Genomic DNA, 17,025 nt, shown 5'->3' with positions numbered 1-17,025 from the left:
AAATCAATTTTACACTGCGGTCTTAGTGTTTCATGCACACAGCTAAAGGGAGTTTCTTGTGTTTTAATATAAAACAGAGCATTGTGTACATAATAATACAGCTTTAATAGCCCCTCGTGTTATTGATATGTTGATACATATCAATACTGTTAGCAAACATTTGTTGAGAATGTAGGGACCACTCAGATTTTTTGAAAGTCTCTATTGATTTGTAGGGGGCACAAGCCTTGGGTGCTAGGACTGTAGTGGCTCTTCCCAATCATTTGCACTTGAGGGCCCAAGTATCCCTGGTCCAACACTGGACTCCTTCTGGCCCCCTAGGGCGTGCAAAGGCAACAGTTGCATTCGGCTCTGGAGCCTGGGGCGGGGGCATAGGAAAACATCAGTATTAGAAATAGTAGGGGTGGGAGGGGAGGGGGTTTGCACGTATTCTATATTGGGGTCCAGAAGCTTCTGACAAGGTATAGATGTGCATGTATATGCGGCATACAGCGCCTGCTATCTGTTGGTGTTTCTAATGTTGTAAGTAAAGGTTTTGCTGCTCCACACATGTGCAGGCAAGTCTGGGATACCAAAGCCAGGGGAGGGGAACCATCTGAAGGCATGTCTGGAACAGCCTTTAGTCCCTGCAGAAACAACAAAGTTAGTATTAGCCCTTAAGGACACAGTGGAATCATTGTTTTCATCTCCACATTCCAAAAGCCATAACCTTTTTTTTACAATGTGCGATAAATAACGCTTTATTACTTTATAGTGCCGGGCATTAGAGATGCAGCGATGCCAGTTTCTTGTAGGTTTTCTTTTGACTATTTACATTTTTCCATAATAAAACGTAATTTAAAAAAAGATTTCTTTATTTTATATTTCACAAAGGATTTTTGTATATTTCTGTACATTTTGTACCATTTTTCATCTTACATTTCCCATTCATTTCCTCGCATTACATAAACGTATATCTGGTTCCGGCTCAATAGCAGAGGTGATGCCAAGCAGATGCTGGTTTCCATGTTGGGGGCTTCAAGGTTTTGGGCTGTTAAAAAGTAGGAAAAAAATAACAATTTGGAATCTGTATTGATGCTACATCACAAAACTGTATGTGTTTTAGGATATCTCCCTACTCTTTATATATTGCCCTCAGCCTACTATTGTCCCCTCCCTGGCCAGCCTTAGCTATGTGTGACTCATGTGGTCGCATGAGACACTGGCTACCAGTTTGTAGGGGAAGACACCAGGTGGATGTACTGTGAGCTGGATCTACCTAGGCAGATGATCTTCTTCCTCCATGTGACAGTGTCTTGTGGAGCTACATGAATCATCCTCCTCCTGGCTTTGTCTCCTCTCCTCTGATGTTCCGAGGTTCTGCTATCATCCCATTGGCAGCCCCACAACACAATTGCTTAGTTCTGCTAAAGTATTTATGTTTAGAGCTAGGTTCTGGTATTGTATCTATGTACTGTTTGTTTTAGTACTGTATGTTATAAGCTTGGTTCTGTGGCTGTATCTATGTACTTAGGTTGGTTCTGGTGCTGCTGTAAGAGGGGTGAGCAGTGTCCTGTTCCCCTCTTACGGATTACAGTGGTTCTGCTGGCATGTACTGAGCTGTAGAACAAGATCCCATCTGCTGCCTTTATCAGACTTTGGCCACCAGTGGGAGCTCCAGCACAACCGAAGACTATTACTAATACCAGTGAATAGTGCAATTGAACTATATAGAGAATTTTCCAGAAGGAGCTCTGATTGGCTGTGTAGCTCCATGTGACTTAGTGGGGAAGGGCTGGCAGCCATCATGGTGCAAATCAGAATTCAGGCTGTATGAGAAGAAGAGGCAGCACAGAGATGTCTGCAGTATAGTGGTAGAGACCGCGCCTAGAGACAGTGCAGCAGGGAGTGCCCCCATGCTGGGGAGCGGCCAGAAGTGAGACTGCCAGAGACTGACATGGTGCTGATGATCAAGAAATTGGGACGGCTGAATGGCAGGACCCTCCAGAGCGTGGGAGGAGAGGGAGTCTCCTGTCTATAGATGCCGGACCCTGAGGCTGTGGTGTTGAAGTTCAGGAGTAACCGGACTGTGAGATGCCTATACTTGGTAAAGAGATGCCAGCACTTGGAAGTTTACAAGTTCCCCTGCAAAGGTTATGAGTAAGACCCCTGGCCGGGGTGTGGGGGTCACAGACACATGGGAACTGCATGCAGGACTCTTCCATACTGTAAAATGCCGGTCAGCTGATTGGAGACTAAACAGACTCCAATATACCGTGTTTCCCCGAAAATAAGACAGGGTCTTATATTAATTTTTGCCCCAAAATATTTCTTTTTTACATGTACATCTGCCTGGACACCATTTAAAAATCATGCAAGGGCTTATTTTCAGGGTAGGTCTTATTTCCAGGGAAACAGGGTAGTCAATGGGATCTATTCGCGCTGTGCAGTTCCATCATGAGATAGATCTGTTCGGCCAGGAGATTGCATTATGGAAGCAGGAAAACGGAACCCCAGATGCAGATGTGAAAGCAGCCTCACCTGATTGATAATATCTGATTAACATGCTGTTTCTTCATGTGATTCAGTCTTCGTGTTCTCTGAGGAGATTTGGGATCCTGATAAAAGAAGATAGAGAAGTAATAAACTCACCCGCTGTCCTCCCTGCTTCACCCGTTACCTCCCATGTGTCATATGTACAATTGGTGCCTGCTTATATGACAGAAGGACCCTCGGGCACCATGACTCAGGTATCACTGTACCTGCTCCAGCTGTGCCCCCAGTCCCATCACCAAAGAAGACCACAACACGAGGGGTGCTGACAGACAGTGCTGTGGAGAAGGCGGTTGTGGAAGAAATGCTGCAAAGGAAGCTTTGCATAATAGGTTGATATATAAAATGAAGCAGCTCGGTCTGGGCGAAAACTTGTTTAATAAATGGCTCATACTCCGATTGGGCCACCGTTGCTAGTGGGGTGCCACAGGGTTCAGTATTAGGCCCCATTCAGTTCAATATATTTATCACCGACCTGATAGAGGGGCTGCACAGCAAAATATCAATATTTGCAGATGATACAAAATTATATAAGACAATTAATACAACGGAGGACAATGTGCGGCTACAAACGGACCGAGATAAGCTGGGGGCTTGGGCAGAAAAATGGGAAATGAAGTTCAATGCTGAAAAATGTAAGGTTCTGCACATGGGCAGGAGAAACGGATGTCACCAATATACACTAAATGGGGTACTGCTAGGGAAAAGTGATATGGAAAAAGACCTGGGGGTACTAGTGGACTGTAGACTAAACTGGAGTAACCAATGCCAGTCAGCCGCTGCAAAGGCAAATAAAGTCTTGGGGTGCATCAAAAGAGGTATAGGGGCGAAGGACGAGAACATTATCCTCCCACTATATAAGGCACTTGTCAGGCCTCACATGGAATACTGCGTACAGTTCTGGTCACCGGTGCTCAGGAAAGATATTACAGTGCTGGAGGGGGTTCAAAGAAGGGCAACTAAACTAATACATGGAATGACGGGACTGGAATACCCAGAGAGGCTATCAAAGTTGGGACTATTCACCCTGGAAAAAAGATGACTAAGGGGCGATCAAATAACTCTGTATAAATGCATGAGGGGACGATACAAGGATCTCTCTCATCATCTGTTTATATCCGTTTATCCGTGGCTGTTGAGAAAGACCTGACGGTCGATACACGTTCCCCATCCTCACATTTCACATCCATGTGCGCAATGCTCTTTTACTAATAAAGGAGAGGTTTGGTATGGTTGCAGCTATCCTCCACTTTTTTCTTTGCTCTTTATTGGACTTCAGCTGCTTGCCGACAGCTCCATGGCTCTATGAGGATATGGCTCCCATTACATCTTCAGCACTGCAGGAGAGGTGAGCTCTGTTTTTTGCAAATTTTTTTGCACTCCTTTGCCTTTATGATCTGTTCATATGCGTACTGTGACACAGGGGCGTAACTAAAGGCTCAGGGGCCCTGATGCAAAAAGTGAGCTGGGCCCCCCCCTCTATCTGTATCTGTACCCGTACCCATACCTAAACCATGCTGCACAGAGACATAACTTGAAGCTTCTGGGCCCCAATGCAAAACCTGTAACAGGGCCCCCAACGATAATGCTTTATTCATAGTACTGGGCTCCCTATATGGAGAATAGAGGCTTTATGGGCCCCCTAAGGCTCCTGGGCCCGGGTGCAACCACATCCCCTGCACCCTCTATAGTTACGCCCCTGCTGTGACAGTAAGGCTTTAGTCAGACGGGAGTTTTTTGCCGCAATTTGCGCATGCGTCCGGCGATTTTATAAAACCATTGCTTTGCAATGGTATCGGACACATGAGCACCTTTTATGCGCTCGTCCGATAAATTATAGAACAGAAATCGCAGATCGCACCTATTTAAGCCCTTCCTGACAATTCATCCCACACTCGCCCGCTGCGCATTGCTTTCAATGGAGCCGGCTGTATTGCCGGCTCCATTGAATGCAATGCGCTGGACAGCTCCGGCCCGTTTCTAATGAAACGCGGCTAGGAGCATATTTTCGGGCGATTTTCGGGCATCGGTCACGCGATTTGCGGATGCGCATCCGTCATGCGATCCGCAAATCGCGCGAAAAAACGCCCGTCTGACTAAGGCCTAAGAGGACATCCGCTACATCTAGAAGAAAGCAGGTTTCATCACCAACACAGAAGGGGGTTCTTTACTGTAAGAGCAGTGAGACTGTGGAACTCTCTGCCCGTGGATGGGGTGATGGCAAAATCCATAGAGGAGTTTAAGGGGACTAGACATCTTTCTATCATATTACAGGATATAGACATTAGGTGACCAGTGGGTTGTTGTTCTGGGGCTTACATTCAGGTAGGAACTATCAAACATTGATCCAGGGATTATTCTGACTGCCTTCCCTGCCATGGAGTCGGGAAGGAACTTTCCCCTCGAATGGGCTAATTAGCTTCTGCATCTTGGGGTTTTTGGCTTCCTCTGGATCAACAAGGGGGTTGAAACAGGCTGAACTAGATGGACATTGTCTCCATTCAGCCGAACATACTATGTTACTAGAAATAGAAGTGATAATAATTTATTGGTAAATTATCAAAATGCAAAGTGACTGAACAAAAGAGAAATATAAATCCCATCAGTATTTGGTGTGACGCCTTTTGTCTTCACAACAGCATTAGCTCTTCTATGTACACTTGCACACAGTTTTTGAAGGAACTCAGCAGGGAGGTTGTTCCAGACATCTGGGAAAGCTAAGCACTAGAGATGAGCGAACGTACTCCTTTCGAGTAATTACTCGATCGAGCACAGCGATTTTCGAGTACTTCAGTACTCGGGTGAAAAGATTCGGGGGGCGGGGGGAGGCGTGGCGGCGCGGGGGGTAGCAGCGGGGAACAGGGGGGAGCCCTCTCTCCCTTTCCCCCCCACTCCCCGCTGCAACCCCCCACTCACCCACGGCGCCCCCCGAATCTTTTCGCCCGAGCACGGAAGTACTCGAAAATCGCGGTACTCGGGCGAAAAAGGGGCGTGGCCGAGTACGCTCGCTCATCTCTACCACAGATCTTTTGTGGATGTCGGCTCACTCCAATCCTTCATGTAACCCCAGACAGACTGAATGATCAGGAGATCAGGGCTCTATGGGGCCAAATCATCACTTCCAGAACTCCTTGTTCTTCCTTACACTGAAGATAGTTATTGTGACATTGGCTGGATGTTGGGGATTGTTGTCCTGCTGCAGAATGCATTTGGAGCCAATCAGATGCCTTCTGTTTATTAAAAAAAATCTTACTTTATGGCATTTTTTCCACACCCGCCTAAACCTTTTAGGCCGGTCTCACGTGATCGTATGCAGAATCCCACGGATTCCAGTTGTGAGATTGGCTGAAAACCCTGCGTACAGCCGTGTAATTGTATTGCGTATGACCGCGTACTCATGCAGGTGATCATGTGCAGTACACTTTTTTTCTTGTTTAGATTTCCCGCACCATCACCTAACGATGTAATTGCTTATGGTCTGCAGGTATATCCGGGACTATAGAGAACAATGGGCTCCATGTCACAGATATCTGCAGTAAAGTAGAACATGCTGCGTTCTTTTTTCCATGAACGGATTACACAATTCCGATCCGCTAATGGGAGCAGAATTGGGTAATCCAATGTATTTGATTGATCCGTGTATTACCGCGGATCAAATGCTTGTGAAATCTGCAATTACTATCCAGTTGAGTGAGACCGGCCTTACACAGTTCTGTATTTCTCCCTTCTCTGTGAGGTCGGGTAAGCAGTTTCAGTAATCTTTGGTACCCTGTTATACCAGTTCTAGCTTGGATGCAAGATATGATACAGGCAAGCATGGAGGCTCTAGTACCCTGTTATACTGACTCTAACTTGCATACAAAATGTGATATGGATGGGCATGGAGGCTCTAGTGCCCTATTGTACCACTTCTAGTTTTGATACTAGATGTGATACAGGCGGGCATGGAGGCTCTAGTGCCTGCTGTACCACCTCTAGCTTGGATGCAAGATGTGATATTGGTGGGCAGGGAATCTTTAGTATCCTGTTGTACCACCTCGAGCTTGGATACAAGATGTGATACGGGAGGGCATGGAGGCTCTAGTACCCTGTTGTACCACCTCTAGCTTGGATACATGATGTGATATGGGCGGGCATGGAGGCTCTAGTACCCTGTTGTACCGCCTCTAGCTTGGATACAAGATGTGATACAGGGGGCATGGAGGCTCTAGTGTCTGCTGTACCACCTCTAGCTTGGATGCAAGATGTGATATGGGCGGGCATGGAATCTCTAGTACCCTGTTATACCGCCTCTAGCTTGGATACAAGATGTGATACGGGCAGTCATGGAGGCTCTAGTACCCTGTTGTACCACTTTAGCTTGAATACAAAATGTGGTACAGGTGGGCATGGAGGCTCTAGAATCCTGTTGTACCACTTTAGCTTGAATACAAAATGTGATACAGGCGGGCATGGAGGCTCTAGTACCCTATTGTACCACCTCTAGCTTGGATACAAGATGTGATACAGGGGGCATGGAGGCTCTAGTGTCTGCTGTACCACCTCTAGCTTGGATGCAAGATGTGATATGGGTGGGCAGGGAATCTCTAGTACCCTGTTATACCGCCTCTAGCTTGGATACAAGATGTGATACGGGCAGTCATGGAGGCTCTAGTACCCTGTTGTACCACCTCGAGCTTGGATACAAGATGTGATACGGGCGGGCATGAAGGCTCTAGTACCCTGTTGTACCGCCTCTAGCTTGGATACATGATGTGATACAGGGGGCATGGAGGCTCTAGTGCCTGCTGTACCACCTCTAGCTTGGATACAAGATGTGATATGGATGGGCATGGAGGCATACAGGTTCCGAATGGCATCCTGTGGCACTGTGCTACACATTTACTGTAACTGAGACTCTAGATTGTGCAAACTCGTAGGCAGTGGAAGTTGGCATCCCAGATGGTCCCATACATGATCTATTGGCAATAAATCTGGCGACTGGATAGCCACGACAGTGTGACAGTGTTAAGAGGGCTTCCTGTCACCCCCTTGTGTGTGTGGCCAAGCATTATCCTGCTGGAAGCCACCATGAGAGGAACACATGTGGCTGCAGGATGTCCTGAACATATCGCTGAGCTGTCATTGTCCCTCGTACCACTACTGGGGGGACCGACTGTCATATTCGATGGCCTCCCAGACCATCACACCAGCAGGGGGCAGTGTGCCGCTCCACAGCAAAGCCAGGATTGAGGCGCTCACCCAGAGGTCTCCAAATACGAACATGGCTGTCGTCAGTGCCCAAACTAAACCTGGATTTATCAATCAAGATACCCCGGTTCCACTCCGTAGCATCCAGTATTGTTGTTTCTCAACACCACTGCAAACAGTGGTGACGGTGGGCGTCACAAACCATACATGTAAAGGGCACCATAAGACCAAATGTGCTTCAACTAAGTACCTGAGGATTGAACCATTTTTAGGGCATCAGGTGACAAGACCGTTCATCTCATTACACCACAAATCTAATAATTTGCATATCTGCCTGAGATGTAACTGCATGCCGAGTTTGCAAGACAAATTCAACTTCTTCTATATGCTTGATTGTTTGCTTGTTATTACAAAGAGTGTATATGTATGCAGCCAGTAGTGCGAACATCTGCACTATCTCCTGCTAAGACTCCTACAGAACTGTAATGCTAGTATATGGAGAGCAGTTCCACATTAAGGCCTCTTTCACACGAGCGTTGAAGTTTTCGTTTGCCTTCAAAGTGGGCAAAAATTTGCATGAATGAAAAAAAGCCGTGACCAAGTCGTGGCTACATCTCACATTGTCTCGCTCATTCACACGGCCGGGTGCAGCGTTTATATGTTGCAGCCCGGAATTCCTTTGGCTGGCATAAGTACTTCAACTGGCTCAATAGAGCTAAATGACTCCCTCCCCCTCCCTTTGCTGGGAGCTCCCATAGAAGTTTCTGGGAGCTGCCGGCTAAACGCAGCTGAAAGATAGGGCAAGATCTATCTTTTCTGGCAAAACATTGAAACATTGTCCGGCACATTTTTCCGGCCTGGCGTTTTTACGCTGTTACTAATCGGCCATGTGAATGAGAGCATTGGAATCCAATGCTTTATATGGTTGTGACTGTTATTGCGTCTAAATTAGCTGTGTAAAAACGCTCATGTGAATAAGGCCTAAAGGGGAGAGATGACATCTTATTGCCTCCTGTGCACCGCTCCTGTTAAAACATTACGGCATATGAACTTCTAGAAGCATGGCAACTTCGACCATGTATAGGAGAGCATCAGGAAGTATCTCAAACCCAGAAAACTCAGTGTGTTGCTGGGAAATGTAGTTTCCCAGTGGTCACATGGCAGGACTGGCCATTCTGCCATGAGAAGGAGCCTGCATAATAGGAGAAAAGAGATACAAACAAAGCAGCATAGTGAGATAATTTTAACATGGGCCTACCTATTTACCTTATTTATTATCTGTGAGGGTACTGTATTTTTGGAAAAGAAAACTACCATTGTGGGATAACCCCCTTAAAGCAGTTGTCTCCACCGGGTACCCAACAGCACCTCATGATTGCCAAATGGGAGTCCAGAAGGATTTTTTTTGCCAGTAAAATGAGAAACATTGGCTTCTACCTCATTGGTTTTTTTTCGCCTTTCTCTAGGTCAACACTGATGGGGGTGGGGGGTAATAGACTGAACCAGAAGGACATACCGGTATGTCTTTTTTTTAGCCATCCACACCATGTTTGGTTATGATGTCCGTGACACAGTGACCTCAGAAGTGCTACGTGCTAGTCCATTCCACCACGGGAACCATATACATCTTTGTGGAGCCGCTGACGGCTATAAGATGGTAAAGATCGCGTTTTTGTTTTCAGTCCTGCATTAATCTTTATTCTTTACCATCAGGAATTATTTATTAGTTATGATAATTAGTCTTAAATTGACTCAAGGCTGAACCTCACATGTACCCTTGTATAATGGTGGAAAGATCTGTGGGACCATGGATAGGTGTTTCTGTGGACACCTTGCATTCTTATTTTGGGACATACAAGCACATTCCTACCTTTCCTGTGATTAACCATTATAGTGAGATATATAATTAATGGCACCAGGAACAGAACACATTGCGCTGGCTTTATGATCAGAAGAAGAAGTCTACGAGGCAGGAAGACTTCTGCAAGAGAAAACAGAGAAACAACTGATAAAGGGACATGAAGAGGCCTGATGACCTCTTGGTGACAACAGCAGATCACGCAGGATGATGGAGATCTGAAGGTGTCACCCAGTACATGTATGAACACCTGCTGGGCAACATGGCAGGTAGATTGTGGTGGATGTCTTATGTTTGAGGTCAGAAGAATCAGCAGCTGCTGACATCAGGATTCCTATAAGGCTGGGTTCACACGGGACGGAATTGCCATATGGCAATTCTGCCCATGGCTCCTAATCCCACGATTAGCAGCTTGGACGAGATTTTCAAAAATATAGTCCACACACAACGGCCAATCCATTGCGGAAAAGCCGGGCATAAACGGACATGCAGTGTGGAATTCAATTCCACAGCATGTCATTTATTTTTTTCGTTTCTGCAGCGACCTCTCTCCTCTCTATGGGGAGAGAAAACCACAGCAGAATGCCGGCAGCAAAACCGCTCCAAAACCCGTGGCAAAATGCTGCAGGTTTTGAAGCTGCCCTTCTCTGGCGGAATCCTAGCAGAATTTCAGTGCGGTCATTCAGCGAGAATTGTGCTGAAATTTCGTCCCGTGGAAACCCAGCCTAAGAAGTCAAGAAGGTTCTGAACGGAGTGTCCCTAATAGGGATTACTGGGATTGTGGGAGGGTAATGACTGGCCTATTATTATACTTCTAAGACTTATTTCCACAGAGACACACAGTGGATGTGTCTTCTATGTAAACTCTGATGATACCTGCAGGTCATGTCCCCATCATAACAACCAAGGTGCCAGCATTACTAGTGCCTTCATAATGATAGCAGAGTGCCCTTGTAAGCAGTGTCAGTATAATGCCTGCTCATAAACAGTGAATGATCCTGAATCACATCCTGTATTACTTGAATACTCCCAACATTCTTTAATAATACAATGGCTGGTCTGCTGTCTACTTACAAGCAGAATAGTGAGTACAGCTCTGGAGAAGGGTATGTGCTAGTGAGCTCTGCTAAGATCCAGAGGGTGTGGTCATCCCAGGCACAGGATCAGCTTTTGGCCCAGCAAGGTGTGCCGTTTCTGGGGCTTCCGACAGCAATGGAACCCCTGACCTCCTCCCTCCGGCTTCGGTCAGGGGGAGGGAGGGTTGAATCCCAGGAGGGAAAGAGAGCTAGTCGGGGCAGCAGCAATGTCACCCTGATTCCCCAGGTAGATACAGAGTCCAGGAGGACAAGAAGCCAGGCAAAAGGAAAGAAGGTCAGTGCAAAAGAAAGCCTGTAAGTTGAGGTGAATGCCAAAAGGGAGTGTCCTTAGAGGAACTGGCATCCTGTATCGCCACACATACATGCGGGACTATGAAGAGACCGGGAGGGAACTTTTAAAGCATCGAAGAGAGCTACAGGCTGCCTGCTGTGAGATGGAACGAGCCTCCCGTGGCAGGAAAATGGCAATAATCAAGAAAATTAAAGCCTGTGAAGTGGCGATTGAAATGTACAAGGAGGAAAGGGAGAGGATCCTGAAGACCTTTATGACCTTTATGAAAAAATTGCTAAATGACATGCAGTTCTCCCAGATGGCGGCCAGGAGCCCTGGCAGCAGAGAAACTGGGTAAATACCAAAACAGCAGCTCAGAGGAATCGGAAGCTTTAGGGTGGGGGGCAGGTGGCATGGGTATTAGTGTATCTTGACGCCACCAGGAATTCCTGGTGGATTCAAGATTGACAGGGGGTGACGCCCCCTGTATCTGATTGGCTGCACAGCACTCTGGCAAAAAAGTCCTATAAAAGAGCAACTAAAGAACATACAGTGGGCCCTGGTGCTAACGCACAGCCACAGCTGCAACGGTGTTAGTATGCACCGAGGCACAAGGCAGAACCCCGGAATGTGTTGTGGCACGGATGGCCAAGTTTTGTGAAGCAGGTGTTCGTGCGCCACCAGCATCGTACCGCAAGATGCACCCACTCCCATATAATATAGTGATTGCGGCCGCTGCAGGGAGTCGACTAGGCATGGAAAGAGTGTTATGTGGCGGCTGCAAAGTGCTGGAGCACACGGCGGATGGCTTCCCCACACCACCTGATCTGCCTTTCCCAGCGGCAGAGCACAAGCCCTGAGGGCGGAGCCTGTCAGCAGGGGAACCAGCAGCCATGGATGTGACAGTCCTGGTGTCGCACCAGAAGCGCTGAGGCGGGGGAAGGGTGTATAGGCACATCACAGTCCCGCCGGTGGAGCAGATGCGCTGACAGCGGAAACTGTGAGCGGCCCTTCGCCAGACAGGGATCTGACAGTACCTCTGGCAGCGGACAACAAGCAGTGAGGGTGGTAGCAGTAAGTGGGGGACCTTAGGGTGAGAGTAAACATGTCTTCTTTGCCTTACATTATTAGATGTTAATGCTGCCATGTTATAGCTCATAATAGGTTGGTATATGACAAAGGTCTAGGCTAGTCTATTAGCGATTAAGGCGATAAACCTACACTAACACCAATAGAGCAAAAGCTTCCAACACAAAGATAAGGTAGGATAGGAGAGAGTGAGAGAGATATGCAGCAGCACCTCCAGTCTGGATGGTAGACTGGAGGTGCTGCTGCATATCTCTCTATTAAGGTTTTCTTGCTAAACCACTATTAGTGTTCAGCATACTATTTACCTATTCTACCATTGCTCTTAGGTGTACGGTTTTGGTGCGGTTGTCTCACCATTTAAGAAAGAGTAGGCAAAGGTACACAGTCTTAAAGCCATTATACGGTTGCTATCGGGCCATCTTCTTAGTACTGGTATATACCGTTTGCCCTGAGGTCACGGCAGCTTTATATCCACATATCGATACGGGTGATTTTGACCCATTCTTGGGATGACAATTATTCCACTATAAGGTTCCTGATGAGTTAGCTCTTGACAGAAACGCGTTGAACCAAAAAAATTTTTGTGAACCAGTTTACTCTTGCTGTTCGGTTTCCTTGACAACAAGTATATGTGTCATCTATCTATTTCTGACATTGCTCCAGAATTATGATCCTGATTGTTAAAACTATGAGTCATTGACGTTCATTTTGGTCACCAGCCCTTAACCACGGTCGGTTGGCACTAAATCAATATCTCGCACCAGGAAGTTAGCCATATCGCGGCAGATTAAAGCCTGTGAGCAGGCCATTGACTTTTATGAGGAAGAAAGGGAAAGGATCCTGCAAAGAAGCGGGCCTTTCAAAGAGAAACTGTTAAACGACAAGAGGTTTAGCAAAATGGAGTCTGTGAGCAGCGGCGGCATTAAAGAGCGCTCTGCCAGGTGCTCAAGCAGCAGCAGCTTGGGAGAATCAGACAGTGCTGAGGATGGGCGAGCTGGGTGCTCTGGTGAGCAGCAATCGTCGCTGCCAGGTGGGACTACTGGGCCCAGCATCCAAGCTGAACAGGCGAGTCTGATTCAGAGGACACTGATGACAGTTGCAGCAGCAGTGGAGAGGGGCACTGATAATGCGGCAGATTCAGCTGCAAGAGTCCCCAGAGAGGTTGCAGTCTTGCTATTTTGGAAAGGATCTGCCCCCAGAAATCTCAAGCAAGAAGAGGAGGAAAAAGGAAAAAACATATATTCAAGAAAAGTTTGTTTATGTCACCAAGCACTCTGGTTTGGCTGAAAAGTCAGACCAGGGTGGTAACCCTGAGCTCCTAGTCCCGGGCTCTGTGGTGGGTCCGGTGCAGGGGACTGGGGAAGAGAGGGTTAATGCGGCTCAAAACTCCAAGCCCACTTGTGCTAGTAGTGGGAATAGAGGAGTAAAGGAGATAGAGAAGAGTGTTGGGAAAGCAAAGGGTCGCGGGCAGTCCAGAGGTGCTGGCGCTGTTGGTCACATCCGAGTGGGAGGGGGGCGTGATCCGGCGCCAGGTCTCACCGCTAGTGGCTTAGCTGTCCCCCCTGTGCCCCTAAAGCACCTTTCCGGTACGGAGGGGGCGCAGTGGGTTGTGGCTGGGTCTGCCGATCCTCCCACACACGGTAAACCTCCTTCTTCTGCTGCTGGAAGGAAAGTTGGAGGAACTACAAATCCAAGAGTGGCTAAGGTGGGCGGAGCTACAGCCACCAATGTCAAGAGAAATGTTGAAGTACATCTTCAGCCACCCACCGAAGGTGCCATGGACTTGCCCTCAGGGCATAAAGGGAAAATTAAGGGCAAAGGTAAGATGGCTCCTGGTCCAGCAGCTAATGGAGAAGTGAGTGAGGTAATGGATGTGGCTGTTGGTACCCCTGCTGCCCCTGTTCCTGCAGGAACAGCTGTCCCCGGTTCCCCTGCTAGTATGCGACTTTGTGTACGGGTGGGTGGGGCTTCGGAGGGTAGTCAGGGGGTGGGCCAGGATACAGTCACCCCTCCAGCAGCGACAACAGCTGGTAGAAGTTATGCCAGTGTCGCCGCTAGAGGGAGGGGGGATGCGTCTTCCTTGTCTTTGGGCTCTGGGGACGGCGTTTTGCAGCGGCGCCTCCTGGAGGCCTTGAGGAGGGGGAAGGGCTCGATGAATGTAGGGGGCCGAGTCGTGGATTTGTCTCTCTGGGTGGAGAGACATGGTCTTGGTAACTTCCGAGAACAAAGGGGGGAGACCGTTTGGTCCCTGCCGACAACCGGGCAGGACATTGGCCGTAGGAATGTGGCTCATCTTCAGTGGAGACGCAATGACGTGTGCCCATCCAGGAGTAAGGTGGTGGAGCTTCTGCTGAAGATGGGTTTCAGGGCAAATGACATCTATGCCCTGATCCATCCTTATGGCACATCTGAATTCGACATCAGCTTTGTTCGCCCGGAGGGCCTCGAGCTCTTTTGGAGGAACTACGAATTGATGAAGGACGAGACCGGCTGTCGCGGTTTCGCTGCACAAGTGGTAACCCGCCTAACTGGAGTCAAGAGAGTAACAGTTTTGACTCGTAACGAGTCCCTCTCTTGTTATGATATTATGACTTGGATAAGTCGGTACGGAGAGGTAGTGGATATGCCCAATAAGAACCGGGATGAACAAGGCATCTGGTCCGGAGCCTGGACGTTTATGGTGAAACTTAAGCGTTCAGGGAATTCGGTGGCCCACATACCATCCGAGGCCTTCCTTGGCAGGGATCGTATCTTGGCCTTCTACCAGGGGCAGCCGAAGCTCTGTCACAAGTGCGGCGACCCCACACATTTGAGTGCAGCCTGTAATGTCATCAAGTGTGCTCTGTGTGGCGAGGTAGGTCATCTTGCGGCGTCTTGTACAGAGATTAGGTGTCACCTGTGTGGTGACCTCTGTCACCCATTCAGTCGCTGTCCGCGCTCTTTCGCCAATGCGGTCATGGCCCCAGCGTAGGAGAGCCGTGAGGTTGCTTCTGCAGGGGAGGGGACCAGCAGAGGCGATGGAGCCCAGGAGCCAAGGAAGAACAAACATGCTGGGGCAGCCAAGCTGAGGCGCCAAGGAAGTGCGGAAGGGGCAGGGAGCTGGTGGAAACCCAGGTGGCAGGTGGGTCAATGCTGGCCCCTGCTCCGGATGCAAATCATGTGGCTGAGGTCAGGAAGATCCAAAGGGAAGAGGATACCACTTATTCAGATACTTTCCACTATGAAAGTGTGGGTGAGGGTAAAGATGAGTGGCAAAAGAAAAAGCGCAAGCAGGGCGCCAAGAAAGGGAAAAAAAGGGAAGGGAAATCTTCCCCTGCAATGGGCCAGGTGCAGGAAGGCAATCCAAACTCTCCTCTTGTTGAGCTCTCCAACAGGTACCAAGCTGTCTCGTCCTCAGAGGAGGCAGAGGGAGAGGTGTCTAGGGCAAGCGTGGGGCCTACAGGGGGTGCTGAGCCTTCCTCTTGTGGGGGTTTGGTGACATCCAGGGGGAGGGCTGGCCCAGAGCCCAGTGGCAAGGAGGACGAGGTCAAGGAGCCCCTTGCCATGGACCTTTCAGTGTCCAAGAAACGTGGCAAGGGGTCATTCTCAGACCCTGATGAGAAGCGGGGTGGGAAGAAGAAAGCCATCTAACTCAATCACCAGTGATGGCGGCACCGGCTCCTTTGACACTGGCATCCATTAATGTTGGCAGCATTAAATCTGATATGGCTAGATTTGAGGCCTTTGATTTTCTCAGCCGCGTTGAAGCCGAAATTTTGTTTTTGCAAGAGACCAGGCTGCCAAATTTGGCAGCTGTGCATAAGTCAAGGAGGGAATGGAGGTCTAGTCCATCTTACTGGTCTCTTGCGGCCGAGCCATATAATGGAGTGGCGGTACTTTTTACCACAGCGGTTGAATGCCGACGGGTTATCGAGTTAGAAATAGGGAGATGCCTGATCCTGGATATTCTCATGAAGGGACAAGAGCTTCGGCTAATCAACATCTACGGGACCGCAAGGATCTCTTTATGAGGATCAAGCCGTACCTTTTTACCAGTCGGCAGGTGATCTTTGGGGGTGACTTTAATGCAGTCAAGAGGACTCATGACAGGGGAGGCTCCCTAGGCAAGCTGACTTATGATAGCGTCGTGCTTAATAGCATAGCTAGCGAAGCTCGCCTGGTGGATGTCCACATCCGGCACACCCCAGGCCACGTGGGTTTCACCTATTATAGAGGCGAGTGCAGGTCTAGAATAGATAGGTTTTATTTGAAGGAGGAAGCCATCTCTTCACCAGTTTCTGTTGTTGAGGTGGAATTCTCTGACCACTGTCTGATTTTGTTTTCCCTGAATGTTGCAGAGACCCCCCCGGATGGGTAGAGGCTTGTGGTGCTGAATTCATCACTTCTGGAAGAAGCAGAGATAAGACAGTCCTTTGAGGATTTTCTGCAGAGCCAGGTACCATTACTGGATCTTTGTAGCAATAAGTAAGAGTGGTGGGAGATGCTCAAAATCAGGGCAGCTAGGTTCTTCCGCCAGCTCTCCAGCCTCAGGAGCCTGAGTAAGTACCGTCTTTATCAGGGCCTGAGGAGGAAACTCGAACATCTCGTCTCGACTGGAGGTAGCCGAGAAGATATATCCAGAGTGAAGTCTTTGCTCAAGGGGTGCCAGTATAATAGGCACGCATCTTTGGTTTTTGAGAGGGACTTAGGGAAGTACCTCTCACCCGACCCCTACAGAAACTGCAAGATGTCAGTGAATCGTAAAGTTCTCACTGGACTGATCGACGATACGGTATCTCTGAACAGGTCCAGATCAGGGATTCTGGAAGTCATCAGATCCTTCTACTCGCACCTTTTGAGAAAGAGGGATCTAGATCGAGATGTGATGTTGGCTTTCCTGGATGAAGCTGTTCCTGAGCCAGGGGATGACATCTCCCTTAATGTTTTGACAGAGGAGATCAATATAGAGGAAAAGATTGCCAGGACCGGATGGCCTAACATCCGAGTAC

The 17,025-nt window shown here is 48.4% G+C and overlaps 1 protein-coding gene across 1 annotated transcript in view; it reads right to left on the bottom strand.

The window, feature by feature from the left end:
* Positions 1-722: 722 nt before the first annotated feature.
* LOC136631642 (SLAM family member 5-like) overlaps positions 723-17,025 on the bottom strand; it is a 36,511-nt gene continuing 20,208 nt past the window's right edge. The window contains exons 4-6 of the mRNA XM_066605927.1: positions 9,593-9,703; positions 2,521-2,597; positions 723-1,030 (exon numbers count right to left, since the gene is read on the bottom strand). Of these exons, the coding sequence (XP_066462024.1) occupies positions 2,539-2,597; positions 9,593-9,703 (170 nt within the window). The 3' untranslated portion in view covers positions 723-1,030; positions 2,521-2,538. The remainder of the gene's footprint in view (positions 1,031-2,520; positions 2,598-9,592; positions 9,704-17,025) is intronic.

Source organism: Eleutherodactylus coqui, chromosome 6, assembly GCF_035609145.1.
Source record: "Eleutherodactylus coqui strain aEleCoq1 chromosome 6, aEleCoq1.hap1, whole genome shotgun sequence".
Taxonomy (NCBI): Eukaryota; Metazoa; Chordata; class Amphibia; order Anura; family Eleutherodactylidae; genus Eleutherodactylus; species Eleutherodactylus coqui.
This window is presented reverse-complemented; position numbering and strand designations above follow the sequence as displayed.